The sequence below is a fragment of the Pseudophryne corroboree genome, chromosome 1 (assembly GCF_028390025.1).
Source record: "Pseudophryne corroboree isolate aPseCor3 chromosome 1, aPseCor3.hap2, whole genome shotgun sequence".
NCBI classification, from domain to species: domain Eukaryota; kingdom Metazoa; phylum Chordata; class Amphibia; order Anura; family Myobatrachidae; genus Pseudophryne; species Pseudophryne corroboree.
The window spans coordinates 3,953,139-3,970,984 of NC_086444.1; the positions used below are offsets into that span (position 1 = coordinate 3,953,139).

Here is a 17,846-nt window from a genome sequence, read left to right on the forward strand (position 1 = left end):
GTGAGCACAGGCTATGATAGATAGGGAGTGGTGAGAACTGTAGCTACCTACCTGTGAGCACAGGCTATGATAGATAGGGAGTGGTGAGAGCTGTAGCAACCTACCTGTGAGCACAGGCTATGATAGATAGGGAGTGGTGAGAGCTGTAGCTACCTACCTGTGAGCACAGGCTATGATAGATAGGGAGTGGTGAGAGCTGTAGCTACCTACCTGTGAGCACAGGCTATGATAGATAGGGAGTGGTGAGAGCTGTAGCTACCTACCTGTGAGCACAGGCTATGATAGATAGGGAGTGGTGAGAGCTGTAGCTACCTACCTGTGAGCACAGGCTATGATAGATAGGGAGTGGTGAGAGCTGTAGCTACCTACCTGTGAGCACAGGCTATGATAGATAGGGAGTGGTGAGAGCTGTAGCTACCTACCTGTGAGCACAGGCTATGATAGATAGGGAGTGGTGAGAGCTGTAGCTACCTACCTGTGAGCACAGGCTATGATAGATAGGGAGTGGTGAGAGCTGTAGCTGCCTACCTGTGAGCACAGGCTATGATAGATAGGGAGTGGTGAGAGCTGTAGCAACCTACCTGTGAGCACAGGCTATGATAGATAGGGAGTGGTGAGAGCTGTAGCTACCTACCTGTGAGCACAGGCTATGATAGATAGGGAGTGGTGAGAGCTGTAGCAACCTACCTGTGAGCACAGGCTATGATAGATAGGGAGTGGTGAGAGCTGTAGCTACCTACCTGTGAGCACAGGCTATGATAGATAGGGAGTGGTGAGAGCTGTAGCAACCTACCTGTGAGCACAGGCTATGATAGATAGGGAGTGGTGAGAGCTGTAGCTACCTACCTGTGAGCACAGGCTATGATAGATAGGGAGTGGTGAGAGCTGTAGCAACCTACCTGTGAGCACAGGCTATGATAGATAGGGAGTGGTGAGAACTGTAGCTACCTACCTGTGAGCACAGGCTATGATAGATAGGGAGTGGTGAGAGCTGTAGCAACCTACCTGTGAGCACAGGCTATGATAGATAGGGAGTGGTGAGAGCTGTAGCTACCTACCTGTGAGCACAGGCTATGATAGATAGGGAGTGGTGAGAGCTGTAGCTACCTACCTGTGAGCACAGGCTATGATAGATAGGGAGTGGTGAGAGCTGTAGCTGCCTACCTGTGAGCACAGGCTATGATAGATAGGGAGTGGTGAGAGCTGTAGCTACCTACCTGTGAGCACAGGCTATGATAGATAGGGAGTGGTGAGAGCTGTAGCTACCTACCTGTGAGCACAGGCTATGATAGATAGGAGTGGTGAGAGCTGTAGCTACCTACCTGTGAGCACAGGCTATGATAGATAGGGGTGGTGACAGCTGTAGCTACCTACCTGTGAGCACAGGCTATGATAGATAGGGAGTGGTGACAGCTGTAGCTACCTACCTGTGAGCACAGGCTATGATAGATAGGGAGTGGTGAGAGCTGTAGCTACCTACCTGTGAGCACAGGCTATGATAGATAGGGAGTGGTGAGAGCTGTAGCTGCCTACCTGTGAGCACAGGCTATGATAGATAGGGAGTGGTGAGAGCTGTAGCTACCTACCTGTGAGCACAGGCTATGATAGATAGGGAGTGGTGAGAGCTGTAGCTACCTACCTGTGAGCACAGGCTATGATAGATAGGGAGTGGTGAGAGCTGTAGCTGCCTACCTGTGAGCACAGGCTATGATAGATAGGAGTGGTGAGAGCTGTAGCTACCTACCTGTGAGCACAGGCTATGATAGATAGGGGTGGTGACAGCTGTAGCTACCTACCTGTGAGCACAGGCTATGATAGATAGGGAGTGGTGACAGCTGTAGCTACCTACCTGTGAGCACAGGCTATGATAGATAAGGAGTGGTGAGAGCCTGTGCTCACAAGTAGGTAGCTACAGCTATGATAGATAGGGAGTGGTGACAGCTGTAGCTACCTACCTGTGAGCACAGGCTATGATAGATAGGGAGTGGTGAGAGTTGTAGCTGCCTTGCAGTGGGCAAGTCATGGTATTACATTAGGGCCTCCTACACCTGGGTTTAATGGGTAAGATGAAATATGCGCTGACAATTTTTTATTTATATATATATATATATATATATATATATAGAGAGAGAGAGAGAGGAAGAGGAGAGAGAGAGCGCTATATGCTGTATATAATTGTCAGCGCATATTCCATGTTACCCGTTAAACACAGGTATATGTATTTATATCTCTATATCTTGAAGGCAAAGGGTGGTAATATTGGTTTGATTTTAGATTTGTCTTCTGTTCATTCACTTTGTATTCTGTTAATAGATAAAAAAAACTATTAACACGTCTATTTTTCCCCCACAGCTGCCTAAAACTTTTGCACAGTACTGTGGGGTTAAGAGCTAGCCAGTCTGTGCACCAGTCCAGCGTCGCCCTGGAAACATTACTGGTGGCATTGTCGTCCTGATAAAAACAATTGTCGTTTCTGTAGAACTGCCACAATGTAGGGAGCACAGAGTTATGGAGAACATCTCTATACCTCTCAGAATTACTGTGACCATGTATTACACCTAGTGGACCCATGCCAAACCGGCTGCCACAGCATAACACCACCACCTCCATGCGGTACTATAGGTGCTGTACACTCTGGCATCAGACGTTCCCCTGGCAATCACCAAAAAGGTCCATCTGATCTGAATAGTGTAATCTGGGACTCGTCACTCCATAACACTTGCCGCCATTGTTCCACTCTGCAGTTTTGCGCTCTGTACACCATCGTAAGCGCTGGGCTGCATCTTCTTTGTGATTACAGGTTCATGAGTAGCTGCTCACCCATAATATCCAAGTGCATGTTCCTCCCTACCACGTGTTCTTGTGGAAACCGGCACATTAGTGGCCATTTGGAGCTTGTGTGTAGTGGTATGCGTGGGATGACCCCTGTTCTTTCACAGCTCCCTGGTTAGCACTCTCCGGTCCCTGGGTTACAGTTTCGGGGGTCTTCCAGTGCGAGGTGCATTCCTGTAATGACCGTTCTTCTTCCACGCAATAATGACAACAGACACAGTAGATTAACACCTGCAATGCTTCTCGCAGTCACACCGCCGATCCAGCAGCCTACCGTGATCCCCTTTTCAAACCGATCCAGCAGCCTACCGTGATCCCCTTTTCAAACCGATCCAGCAGCCTACCGTGATCCCCTTTTCAAACCGATCCAGCAGCCTACCGTGATCCCCTTTTCAAACCGATCCAGCAGTCTACCGTGATCCCCTTTTCAAACCGATCCAGCAGTCTACCGTGATCCCCTTTTCAAACCGATCCAGCAGTCTACCGTGATCCCCTTTTCAAACCGATCCAGCAGTCTACCGTGATCCCCTTTTCAAACCAATCCAGTAGCCTACCGTGATCCCCTTTTCAAACCGATCCAGCAGCCTACCGTGTGCCCCTTTTCAAACCGATCCAGCAGTCTACCGTGATCCCCTTTTCAAACCGATCCAGCAGTCTACCGTGATCCCCTTTTCAAACCGATCCAGCAGTCTACCATGATCCCCTTTTCAAACCGATCCAGCAGCCTACCGTGATCCCCTTTTCAAACCGATCCAGCAGCCTACCGTGATCCCCTTTTCAAACCGATCCAGCAGCCTACCGTGATCCCCTTTTCAAACCGATCCAGCAGTCTACCGTGATCCCCTTTTCAAACCGATCCAGCAGCCTACCGTGTGCCCCTTTTCAAACCTATCCAGCAGCCTACCGTGATCCCCTTTTCAAACTCGGTTAGCTCCTTCCGGTCATTTCATTAGCAGGTGATATAATCAGTGCCCTCTACCCGTTTCATACCTTCACATCTCGTGTCCACACCAAGAGCTTACCATTCCACTTGCGCAGTGTCCAATCACTTTTTTCTGCATAGTGTGTGTATGTATGTATGTATGTATGTGTGTATATATATATACACAGTATATATCCATCTATCTAAGGACAAATAAGAGGGAGCGCTTCCACATTAGTAGTAATTTGTTATAAAGTTCATTGCTTCATCACCGCCCTGTGTAAAACACCATATTCCTCGTAACACTTCAATAGTTATTTGAATTCTGATATATAGTTTAAGTATATGAAATATAAATGCTTGTTAATACATTGCTGTTGCTGCACTGCTAATCAGTCTTGGAACGCTGTTCATAATATGAAGCTATTGAAGTGTTGCCAGGGACAACCCGTCGTATGCCAGGAATATGGTGTTTTACACAGGGCGGTGATGAAGTAATAAACTTCATAATAAATGATTATATGTATGTATGTATGTGTATGTGTATGTATATATATATATATATATATATATATATATATGTATGTGTATGTATGTGTGTATATATGTATATATATATAAGTTGTAACACTGTAGGGGTGCAAGGTGCCTTTTCCTGGGGAATATGGCAGCCCGCAGCAGCTGAGGAACAACACAAGTCCAGTTTCTGGTACAACTGACCCCGGCCAGTTTTATTGAAACAGAAAATAAAACAAACCCCAAAATAAAAATACCTTGCCTGTCCGGCACTAACTAAACATAAGATGTTCCTAACTGTCACTAAACAAAACACAGAGTTCTTCAGTACATACTGTATAGCTTACTTGCATCAGAAAGCGTGTCTCTCACACACAGATCCTGCAGCCTTCCCAGGCAGTCTGCCCATACTAATCAGGTTAGAAGCACTATATCACTCTTACACAGCTGAAACCCTGATAAGCCCTCTGTGAGGCCAAAGACCCGAACTGGGCCCAATGTCTAGAACTCGCCTTATCTCTCTCTCAGAGCCTTTTCCCAGCTTTTACAGCAAACTGAAAAGGTTCAGACAAAACAAAAAGCATTTTTCCTAGAAGTTAACATTTTCTAAAACATGTAAGACAAGAACCTGGGACAAATATACCTGCCCTCAAACACTATCCCAGTGTTCTTGTCACATATCCCCCTCCCCTGTTTCGACCTAGGGGCCGGAACACTTGTAGCCCCCAAACAGAAGATGCGAGACAATGCATCTGCGTTGGCCAATTGTGTTCCCGGTCTATGTTCGACAGTAAACTTAAAGTCCTGCAACGCTAGAAACCATCTAGTTACACGAGCATTCTTGCCTCTATTTACATACATCCATTTTAAAGGGGCATGGTCTGTCACTAGTCTGAATTGTCTACCCAAGAGGTAATATCTCAAGGTATCTAGTGCCCACTTAATGGCCAAAGCCTCCTTTTCCACAATGGCATACCTTTTTTCATGCTCATTGAGTTTCCTACTCAAATAAATGATAGGGTGTTCGTCCCCATCTCTGGTTTGGGACAGCACAGCACCTATCCCTACCTCTGAGGCATCTGTCTGTACCACAAATTCTTTTGAAAAATCTGGTGTTATCAACACCGGTTGTGAACACAAAGCCACTTTTAATGCTTGGAACGCCTTTTCTGCATCAGGGTTCCATTTCACCACATTTGACTGCTTCCCTTTGGTAAGGTCTGACAACGGCACCGCTGTGGTCGCAAAATTAGGAATAAACCGTCTATAGTACCCAGTAATTCCCAAAAAAGCCCTTACCTGTTTTTTATTCACTGGACGAGGCCAGTTTTGAATAGCATCAACTTTATTCAATTGGGGCCTAATCAGACCTCTGCCTATGGTGAAGCCCAAGTATTTGACCTCCTCCATTGCGAGGCAGCACTTCTTTGGGTTAGCAGTTAACCCTGCCTCTCTGATTGAGTCCAGTACTGCTTGTACTTTAACCAAATGGGACCCCCAGTCTGTACTGTGAATTACCACATCATCCAAATAGGCAGCTGCATATTTTCTATGGGGCCTCAAAATTTTATCCATCGCCCGTTGAAAGGTTGCTGGAGCCCCATGCAACCCAAAGGGTAACATCTTATACTGGTACAGCCCCTCCGGAACCGAAAAGGCTGTTTTTTCTTTGGCGCTATCAGATAAAGGTATTTGCCAGTAACCTTTGGTCAGGTCCAATGTGGTGAGAAACCTGGCTGTTCCCAGCCTTTCTACAAGCTCATCCACACGGGGCATGGGGTATGCGTCAAACTTGGACACCTCATTTAACTTACGAAAGTCATTACAGAAGCGTATGCTACCGTCGGGCTTCGGGATGAGCACTATGGGACTGGGCCACTCACTGTTAGACTCCTCTATGACTCCAAGTTCTAACATGGTTTTAACTTCCTTAGAAATAGCTTCTCGCTGAGCTTCAGGAATCCTATATGGCTTTAAATGAACCCTGACCCCTGGTTCTGTGACAATGTCATGTTTTATTATGGTCGTTCGGCCAGGCAGCTCTGAAAATACCTCCCTATTTTGGATGAGAAATTCTTTAACCTGATTGTTCTGATCAGCTGATAATGTCTCTGACACCTTCACTGCGGGAAGCAACCGGGGTGAAGACACCGAAGGGCAAGGCTCCGCTGACAGAGACAACCTATCTTTCCAGGGTTTGATTAAGTTAACATGGTAGATCTGTTCGGGTTTTCTCTTTCCCGGCTGGTATACTTTGTAATTAACCTCATTCACTTTTTCCCTAATCTCAAATGGACCCTGCCATTTAGCTAGGAATTTGCTTTCCACAGTGGGTACCAAAACAAGAACTCTATCTCCAGGAGCAAATTCCCGTATCTTGGCACTCCGGTTATAGACCCTCTGTTGAGCACTTTGGGCCTGTTCCATGTGCTCTCTGACAACAGGTACCACGGCTGCAATCCTATCCTGCATTTGTGTTACATGCTCAATAACGCTTCTATAAGGAGTGGGCTGTTCTTCCCACGTCTCTTTGGCAATATCCAACAGCCCTCTGGGGTGTCTACCATACAACAAATCAAATGGAGAAAACCCCGTAGAGGACTGAGGGACTTCTCTGATGGCCATTAACAAGTAGGGCAACAAACAATCCCAGTTTTTCCCATCTCTCTCAACAACCTTTTTTAACATACTTTTTAATGTTTTATTAAACCTTTCCACCAACCCGTCAGTTTGGGGATGGTAGATGGACGTCCTGAGGTGAGTGACCTTAAATAACTTGCACAATTCTTTCATGATCCTTGACATAAATGGAGTACCTTGGTCAGTCAAAATTTCTTTTGGTATTCCCACTCTACTAAATACCTGCACCAGCTCCCTAGCTATCGCCTTGGTTGTGATAGTGCGTAAAGGGACAGCCTCAGGATATCGAGTGGCATAGTCCATAATTACCAGGATATACTGATGGCCCCGAGCAGACTTTAACAAGGGCCCCACGAGATCCATGGCTATTCTGTCAAACGGGACCTCTATAATAGGCATGGGAACTAGTGGGCTCCTGAAATGGGGTCTAGGGGCATGATACTGGCATTCAGGACAGGAAGAACAATATTCAGACACTTCTTTATAAACCCCTGGCCAAAAGAACCTTTGTAAAACTCTTTCAGTGGTTTTTTCTGCCCCTAAATGTCCTGCGGTAACGTGACTATGAGCTAAATCTAGTACCGTTCTCCGATAAGGCTGGGGAACTACCAGCTGTTCCACCACATCCTCACCCCTTTTGACAATGTGGTACAAGAGCTCATTACAGATGGCCATGTGGGGATACGTAACCCTGTCACCTGGTACCACAGGTTCCCCATTAACAATCTTAACATTCTCTCTAGCCTTTATTAAGGTAGGATCCTTTAACTGTTCAGACGCAAACAGATCCTTCTTTACCTCCAGGTCAGGCACGCTTTCAGTTCTAACTACTATGTCTCTGTTCCCGGCAAGAGGGTCCTCACTGGACTCCCCATCTGTCACTTCCCCAGCCAAACTAGCAAAAGGCAAAGGGACAGAAAGTTCCGAAGACCCACGTACATCCATAAAATCACCGGTATTATCAACTGGGTTTTTACTTCTCACATCTGTTGATAACCGTGATTCCCACAGTTTCCAAAAATGAGGAAAATCCCTCCCTATTATGGCCTCATGCACCAAGGTAGGGACCAGTCCCACTTTAACCCTTGCTGACCCACAACAAGTTTCTATATTCACCTCAGCAGTGGCATAATATTGGGTATCCCCGTGTATGCAAGTTACCCCAATAGGTATTTGCTGGACCTTTAAGGGGTTCACTAACCCAGCTTTCACGAGGGTAACTAAACTTCCTGAATCTAGCAAGGCCTCTACCCGGTTACCTTCTAAGAACACATCACACATTTGTTTTTCCAGCTCAGGTGAAGGTACCACAGTACAGGCTAACCTAGCAAAGAAAGACATTCTGCGACATTCAAAGGCAGCATCACATTGCATGGGTTCTTGCGTGACTGGGCAATTGGCAATAACATGACCTGGCATACCACACCTAAAACATTTAACCACACGATTATCAACCCATTTGGGCAGCATAGACCGTTCTAGCCCCATTGGCCTGTTTCCAGGGCCAGTGTTTACAGTCTCTCCAGCCTTGCGTTCTCTTAACCGCCCAGCAACGTTTTCCCACGGAACAGTCTTACCAGTCTTTACTGAAGGGCGCTGTCGAGGACCTATGGGTTGCTGGGTGGTCATCAGTAGTTCCTCTGCTGCCAAATACCTCTCTACCATGTCCACTAATTGGTCAGCAGTACCCGGGTTTCCATGGCTCACCCACTTGCGCAGGACCATGGGCAAAGATCTCAAGTAGCGGTCCATGACGACTCTTTCCACCATCTGGGGACCAGTTAATGTCTCTGGCTGCAGCCATTTTTTTGTTAGCTGAATAAGGTCGTGCATCTGGGAGCGCGGAGGCTTCTCCATGGCGTACAGCCAACGGTGCACCCGTTGTGCTCGTACTGACAGCGTGACTCCCAGGCGGGTCAGGATCTCAGTCTTTAGTTTATCATAGTCCCGAGCCTCAGCAGGGCTTAAATCAAAGTAAGCTTTTTGGGGCTCACCTGACAGGAAAGGTGCCAGCAGACTGGCCCACTGTGCTTTCGGCCAGTTCTCACGCTCGGCAGTCCTTTCAAACGTGGTCAGATAGGCCTCCACATCATCAGCCTCTGTCATTTTCTGCAGGAAGTGACTGGCTCGTATAGAACTAGAGCTGGTTGGAGCACTGACGGCCACATCTCCAACCCGAGCTGCAAGTCTCTGCACCACTTCTGTTAAGGCCTCTCTATCCTGACGCTGTTGCCTGTAAAGTTCATCAACAACTGCCTGCTGTTGTCTCTTATTTTCCTCCATTGCCACCTGCTGTAGTCTCCAATTTTCCTCCATTGCCACCTGCTGCTGTCGGTTGGCCTCCTGCTGAGCCGCTGTAGCTTGCAGCAAGGCTTTAAGCAGATCCTCCATGTCAACAGATTTTTCAGGCGGCTTTGCAGCTGCTTTCACCCAGGACATATATCAAACCCTCAGGGGTGAGTCTCAGTAACTTCACACTGGGCTGTATCTGCATAAACCACCGTTTTCTGCAGGCCTCACAAAGCTGCTGCTTTCACTTATGCGCAGAACGGCCTGCTCGCATTCTCCACCAAGTTGTAACACTGTAGGGGTGCAAGGTGCCTTTTCCTGGGGAATATGGCAGCCCGCAGCAGCTGAGGAACAACACAAGTCCAGTTTCTGGTACAACTGACCCCGGCCAGTTTTATTGAAACAGAAAATAAAACAAACCCCAAAATAAAAATACCTTGCCTGTCCGGCACTAACTAAACATAAGATGTTCCTAACTGTCACTAAACAAAACACAGAGTTCTTCAGTACATACTGTATAGCTTACTTGCATCAGAAAGCGTGTCTCTCACACACAGATCCTGCAGCCTTCCCAGGCAGTCTGCCCATACTAATCAGGTTAGAAGCACTATATCACTCTTACACAGCTGAAACCCTGATTAGCCCTCTGTGAGGCCAAAGACCCGAACTGGGCCCAATGTCTAGAACTCGCCTTATCTCTCTCTCAGAGCCTTTTCCCAGCTTTTACAGCAAACTGAAAAGGTTCAGACAAAACAAAAAGCATTTTTCCTAGAAGTTAACATTTTCTAAAACATGTAAGACAAGAACCTGGGACAAATATACCTGCCCTCAAACACTATCCCAGTGTTCTTGTCACAATATATATATATATATATATATATATAAAATTGTGTGTGTGTGTGTGTGTGTGTGTGCGCGCAATATGTAAATATTTTTCTGTCTTTTCCAGGCACTCTGCTCAGACCGGAATCCTTGTATCACGAGGCTGTAAACACTCCAGCGAGTATGAAAAGGTGAAATTCTGTGGACAGACTGTGTGGTCCTATGTGCAGTGATTTGCGGTGTATTATATGGATGTGTTGCCTTGCAGTACACTTCAGTCGGACGCTGAGCGGAAGCTTTATGTGGCTCCACCTATCCCTCAGGATGATGACGACACTCACTGGACTGGACGCCGCATAGATTACATCCTGTACAGGGATTCAGACTCCGTCCATCCAGTGGTAAGATTGTATTACATGCTCTCACATATTGATAAATCTAAGATTCATGTATCATTTATTTTCTAGAATTACTTCATGTGTAGTCAGTATGAAGAATGATGGATTACCGATGTGTCCTCCTACATCTAGCCTCAATACACCACCCAGCGAGAGATGCCTCATATAGATGTGTCCTCATACATCATGCCTCAATACACCACCCAACAGGAGATGCCTCATATAGATGTATCCTCCTACATTATGCCTCAATACACCACCCAGCAGGAGATGCCCCATACCGATGTGTCCTCCTACATCTAGCCTCAATACACCACCCAGCGGGAGATGCCCCATATAGATGTGTCGTCCTACATCTAGCCTCAATATACCACCCAGCGGGAGATGCCTCATATAGATGTGCCCTCCTACATCTAGCCTCAATACACCACCCAGCGGGAGATGCCTCATATAGATGTGTCCTCATACATCATGCCTCAATATACCACCCAGCGGGAGATGCCCCATATAGATGTGTCCTCATACATCATGCCTCCATACACCACCCAGCAGGAGAGGCCTCATATAGATGTGTCCTCCTACATCATGCCTCAATACATCACCCAGCGGGAGATGCCTCATATAGATGTGCCCTCCTACATCTAGCCTCAATATACCACCCAGCGGGAGATGCCCCATACCGATGTGTCCTCATACATCATGCCTCAATATACCACCCAGCGGGAGATGCCTCATATGGATGTGTCCTCCTACATCTAGCCTCAATACACCACCCAGCGGGAGATGCCTCATATAGATGTGTCCTCCTACATCTAGCCTCAATATACCACCCAGCGGGAGATGCCTCATATAGATGTGTCCTTCTACATCTAGCCTCAATACACCACTCAGCAGGAGATGCCTCATATAGATGTGTCCTCCTACATCTAGCCTCAATACACCACCCAGCAGGAGATGCCTCATATAGATGTGTCCTCCTACATCTAGCCTCAATATACCACCCAGCGGGAGATGCCCCATACCGATGTGTCCTCCTACATCATGCCTCAATACACAACCCAGCGGGAGATGCCCCATACCGATGTGTCCTCCTACATTTAGCCTCAATACACCACCCAGCGGGAGATGCCCCATATAGATGTGTCCTCCTACATCTAGCCTCAATACACCACCCAGCGGGAGATGCCTCATATAGATGGGTCCTCATACATCATGCCTCAATATACCACCCAGCGGGAGATGCCCCATATAGATGTGTCCTCCTACATCTAGCCTCAATATACCACCCAGCGGGAGATGCCCCATATAGATGTGTGCTCCTACATCTAGCCTGAATACACCACCCAGCGAGAGATGCCTCATACCGATGTGTCCTCCTACATCTAGCCTCAATACACCACCCAGCGGGAGATGCCTCATACCGATGTGTCCTACATCTAGCCTCAATACACCACCCAGTGGGAGATGCCTCCTATAGATGTGTCCTCCTACATCATGCCTCAATACATCACCCAGCGGTAGATGCCTCATATAGATGTGTCCTCCTACATCTAGCCTCAATACACCACCCAGTGGGAGATGCCTCCTATAGATGTGTCCTCCTACATCATGCCTCAATACATCACCCAGCGGTAGATGCCTCATATAGATGTGTCCTCCTACATCTAGCCTCAATACACCACCCAGCGGGAGATGCCTCATACCGATGTGTCCTCCTACATCTAGCCTCAATACACCACCCAGCGGGAGATGCCTCATACCGATGTGTCCTCCTACATCTAGCCTCAATACACCACCCAGCGGGAGATGCCTCATACCGATGTGTCCTCCTACATCTAGCCTCAATACACCACCCAGTGGGAGATGCCTCATACCGATGTGTCCTTCTACATCTAGCCTCAATACACCTAGATGCCTCATACCGATGTGTCCTCCTACATCTAGCCTCAATACACCACCCAGCGGTAGATGCCTCATACCGATGTGTCGTCCTACATCTAGCCTCAATACACCACCCAGCGGGAGATGCCTCATACCGATGTGTCCTCCTACATCTAGTCTCAATACACCACCCAGCGGGAGATGCCTCATACCGATGTGTCCTCCTACATCTAGCCTCAATACACCACCCAGCGGGAGATGCATCCCGCCCAGAGTCTTGTTGATCCCATGCTGCATCCTAGGACACAGGTCAGATCACTACTGCAGCAGGAGGCATCTACTTGTAATGGATGTCTCCTGCTGCATTACCATACAGAGCTATCGCTGCAGCTTCCAAGGAAGCAACTCCAACCACATCTGCATCCAGCCCTGTGTGTATAATTCCTTGCTCATACCCTTATACAGCCTGCAGCTGTACGTAGGCTTCATGTGGATCAATGCGCCTTTGGTAAGAAATAGTAACTTGACATTTCCTGCATGTAAACCCATAATAACCCTCTAGAAGTGGGTGGTTCTAGGATTTGATAAGCTGCCTAAAGTGGGGAGTTTTAAGGGAACACTTGAAGCTTTGGAAGACTAGAGGATAGTCTTGTGTGTAGGACCCATAACAAGCCCTGTATCTGGGAATGAGAGCAGGTAGTATTGACGAGAGATGCGGTAGAGTGGGTGCTGGAATTGGGAGATATTTGTGACAAATGAAGAGATGTCTTTCTGTCATTTTGATGATGTTTTGTACGTTAGCAATAATTAGCGATAATGGGGGGAATTCAATTGAGCATGAATCCGTTAACCCAGCTGAAAATGCGAGGCAGCGCTGCACTTTGCGGCAGCAGGATCTCGCTCAGTAGGGTAGCATGCACTGTTGAGTTAATCAGGACGGTTTTGTGTTTCAATGTAGAATGTTCATGTTATTTCTCTAACGTCCTAGTGGATGCTGGGGACTCCGTAAGGACCATGGGGATAGACGGGCTCCGCGGGAGACATGGGCACTTTAAGAAAGAATTTAGGTTCTGGTGTGCTTTGGCTCCTCCCTCTATGCCCCTCCTCCAGACCTCAGTTTGAATCTGTGCCCGGACGAGCTGGGTGCTTTTCAGTGAGCTCTCCTGAGCTTGCTGTAAGAAAGTATTTTGTTAGGTTTTTTATTTTCAGGGAGCTCTGCTGGCAACAGACTCTCTGCATCGTGGGACTGAGGGGAGAGAAGCAGCCCTACTCTCTGAAGCTAGGTCCTGCTTCTTAGGCTACTGGACACCATTAGCTCCAGAGGGATTGTACACAGGATCTCACCCTCGTCGTCCGATCCCAGAGCCGCGCCGCCGTCCCCCTCACAGAGCCGGAAGATAGAAGCCGGGTGAGTATGAGAAGCAAAGAAGACTTCAAATTGGCGGCAAGAAGACTCCGTTCTTCTCTGAGGTAACGCACAGCACTGCAGCTGTGCGCCATTGCTCCCACACACCTCACATACTCCGGTCACTGTAAGGATGCAGGGCACAGGGGGGGGGGCGCCCTGGGCAGCATTTGGAACCTCATTTTGGCAAAAGTACACATATATACAGTTGGGCACTGTATATATGTATGAGCTCCCGCCAAGAAAATGCATATTTAAGCGGGACAGTAGCCCGCCGTCGAGGGGGCAGGGCTTCTTCCTCAGCACTCACCAGCGCCATTTTTTCTCCACAGCTCCGCTGAGAGGAAGCTCCCCAAGCTCTCCCTTGCAGATTCACGGTAGAAGAGGCTAAAAAGAGAGGGGGGGGCACATAAATTAGGCGCAAAAACACAAATAACAGCAGCTACTGGGTTAACATTAAGTTACTGTGTTATTCCTGGGTTATAGCGCTGGGGTGTGTGCTGGCATACTCTCTCTCTGTCTCTCCAAAGGGCCTTGTGGGGGAACTGTCTTCAGAAAGGGCATTCCCTGTGTGTGTGGTGTGTCGGTACGCTTGTGTCGACATGTCTGATGATGACGGCTATGTGGAAGCAGAGCGGGAGCAAATGAATGTGGTGTCTCCGCCGACACCTGATTGGATGGATATGTGGAAGGTTTTAAATGATAATGGTAATTCCTTACATAAAAGATTAGAAAAAGCTGAAGCCTTAGGACAGTCAGGGTCCCAACCCATGCCTGATCCTATGTCGCAGGGGCCGACAAGGTCTCAGAAGCGCCCACTATCCCAAATTGTTGACACAGATACCGACAAGGATTCTGACTTCAGTGTCTATTACGATGATGCAAAACTACAGCCAAAATTGGCTAAATCCATCCGTTATATGATTATAGCAATTAAGGATGTGTTGCACATCACTGAGGAAACCCCAGTCCCTGATGGGAGGGTACGTATTGTCAAAGTCAGAAAAATATCCCCATACACGTTGCCATATTTGCACCGCACACTGGTCCGTGCTGCGCATGCGTACGCTCTCCCGTGAAGGCGCATACCCGCAATAGCGTGCACTCGCAGGCGCGGTATGCGTATTTACGGTAGAGTTTATGTAGTCGTAGCGTGCGACTCATTCGTTACATATTTTCACAATTAATGTAGTTTATAGATCATGATCCCTTTGATAGTTTCTGAAAGTTTGGTTAATATAGAAGGTCCCTGTTTAAAGTAATCCCTCTTTGTATTGTACGAAGGGTCTAACAGGAATCATACAGCAGTGTTTGGTACCCATCGGAAGAGTATTTAATTAGCAATATTCCGGTGTTGGTTTGGAGCGTATTAATCGCTCGTGCGAATAGTTATGGACATAAGAAGTTTATGTCCATTTCTACTATTTACTCATACTCAGGTATGCGGCGGGAAACCTAGTTCCCCACCCACCTGAGCTGTTTGAAATCGTCACAGCCCACCTGTATGAATCAACCTATGACCTTTTGTTGTGATACAGGGTCGAATTCCTTCATCCAATGGACAATGGGATTGTAGGGACTATGAGATTGCATTGTGTGTGGGGCATAAATAGGCAGGCCGACCACATCCAGCTCTCACTCTTCAACGGTTCTCATTGCTGAAAATCGGGTGCTGGATGTCCAGGCGCATGCGATCGTTTACCCTGTGCGTAAGTTTCTCTCCGTAATCATTGTCTTTCTGTGAGCCAATTTCTCTCATCTCTCTCCGTCTCTCTCTCTCTTTCCCTTCTCTTTCTCTCGTATCTCCCCTAGACTAGTATTGTATTGTATTAGATAGTATTGTATTTTGGTTAGGAAGTCTTTGTTATATTGTAGTGTATCATTTGTACTGTTATCCCCTTTTTACAAGTATATTAGATATAATACAGTTAATAGGCTTTGGACCCTAAACCAGTATCTGTGTATTTTCTATAGTGTTAAGTGTTCACTTGAGCGTCGGTGACGCTCAAGCAGCTTTGTAGTTAGTCAGGTTACACAAGGTTGCACTTACACCCTGTATTCACATTAAGGTATTCCGTGTATTTCATTGGTATAAGGTTTAGACATAAAGGTATAGCGTTGTGAGCGACTGCGCCGCTGGTGATCTCCTCGTGGTCTCGAGCGTCCGCTACGCCATAGCGAATCATTACTCTAGTCATAGCCAATAACGTGTCCTGTGATCACTGGGCCGTGAGCGAACGTGACGCTTGAGCGTCTCGCCTACGGCTGAGCGATCGTTACGCAACTAGCGTACCATTACGGTACTTCTTAAGTAAACAGCGTACAGTGTTCTTAGACTTCATAAAGGGTTGTTTATACGACAAAGGAATTTAGAATTGTCAATTGGGGGCTCGTCCTATCCTTCTCATATCTGCACTAGGTAGATCAGCAGACATTATCCCCCCAGCAAAGGGTGGGAGGTTGTCTCGCAGTGCTGACGGGATAAGCGTCTGCTTCGCTTAGATAAAGAGTGCTGAAGGAATCCGGGAACCGGAAGTAAGAACAAAACGCTTGTGTCTTTTAAAACTGTTTTATTTCTCTTCTGTCTTGCGTATACACGCACGCATACATTTATCTGCATTTCTTTTTCAAATTTCGTATATCACTATTCCTGTTTGCCAAGTTTTATAGTTGATAGAAAGTGCTAAAAGAGATTTGCTGTTATTTCATAGTAGAGGTAATAGTTAAAGTATAGACCAACACACGGCTTGTCTGGGAGATAAGACAGTCAGTGTGGTGTGCGGTAGATGATCAGGGATCACCTACATTGATAAAGGTAGAAATTGTGTTACGGTGGATCTTTGTTTTGCGTACACGTGTCCCTAACAAAAGACTTGCGTACGCAATCCAAACGGCAGACGCACGCAGCGTACATTACGCAACGTAGCGTCTGGTTACGCAACGTAGCTCAAGTCACGAAAAGTTGAATTAGCGCAAAGCGATAATTAGCGCAAAGGCGATAAATAACGCGACGCGGTAAATAACGCAAATCTATTTTTGGAAAAAAATCTGAAATTTAGCTTAACAGATCCTGCTCCTAATTGGTAACACAGTTGGACTGAAGACCATTTCTGCGCAGAAATAGATATAGAAACAAAGTGTACATGTGTTGAGTGAGTGTGTTTTTATTACATAAGTTTATATAACTTAAGAGGTTGAACCAAAAGGAAAGTCGGGTACTCGTCAAGGGACACACGTGTAAGTGACATATACGGTGGCTAGGGAGGCATCCTTGGTTAAATAATATTTGAGCATTAGAGTATAGCGGACCATAAGGTAACAGACCAGGAGGTCATAAGGTAACAGACCAGGAGGTCATAAGGTAACAGACCAGGAGGTCATAAGGTAACAGACCAGGAGGTCATTAACAGACGGTAACAGACCAGGAGGTCATAAGGTAACAGGTAAAATAGACAAAGAGGTCCGCTATAAAGGTACAAGAGGCACGACGCCTGGGGTGTTGGTGCAGAACCCATATAGGCCATAAGCTCTTGCTGAAGGAATCGCGGCCGGAAACATCGATTCCATTGATCTTTCAGTACATGACAAGTAGTGCTTATGTACTGAACGATTGGACCGCACGTAATTGTGTGCAGTAGTTAGTAATCTGACCTAATACCATTAGAGTAAAGTGGTCACAAACGCTATCTGTACATTCTGACGTGATTTGTGTAATTTTTTATTTTTAAAGGGAAGTTCGCTGGTCACTCAGGAACTATCTAACAACCCCAACTTTACTGGAAAGAGTAAGTGTCCTTCGGGTAACCCTCATATGTTCCAGTAAACAGAAGGTTCACAGGGGCCCTGGGTTGGGTACAGCAGCTCTGGTTACAGTTATTGCAGTACTGGCCAACGTGGGCGAGAAGTAAGTGGGGTACTTGGTAAACCGCCACCGCCGGCCTGCCCAGGACATCTTGGTTTGTTTGTAAGGGTTCGCTGAAAACCTTGAGATAAAGATCCAAGGAGGAATAAGCAACACCTGCAGAATTATGGGGGCCAGTTGTTCAGGTAGGGGGCGATCAACCTCGGTTCGGGTTGATTCAGAGAACCGACCCGTTGGGTCGGCAAGGTACATCATGTGTGAAAAATACGGAAGTCACAC

General features: G+C 47.0%; 1 protein-coding gene across 2 annotated transcripts in view; it reads left to right on the top strand.

The window, feature by feature from the left end:
• Positions 1 to 17,846, top strand: part of LOC135056771 (sphingomyelin phosphodiesterase 5-like) — a 226,269-nt gene that overhangs the window by 182,447 nt on the left and 25,976 nt on the right. For both annotated transcript variants that reach the window (XM_063963999.1, XM_063912967.1), the window contains 2 exons: positions 10,149 to 10,212; positions 10,290 to 10,422. In XM_063963999.1, coding sequence (XP_063820069.1) covers positions 10,149 to 10,212; positions 10,290 to 10,422 — 197 coding nt within the window. The remainder of the gene's footprint in view (positions 1 to 10,148; positions 10,213 to 10,289; positions 10,423 to 17,846) is intronic.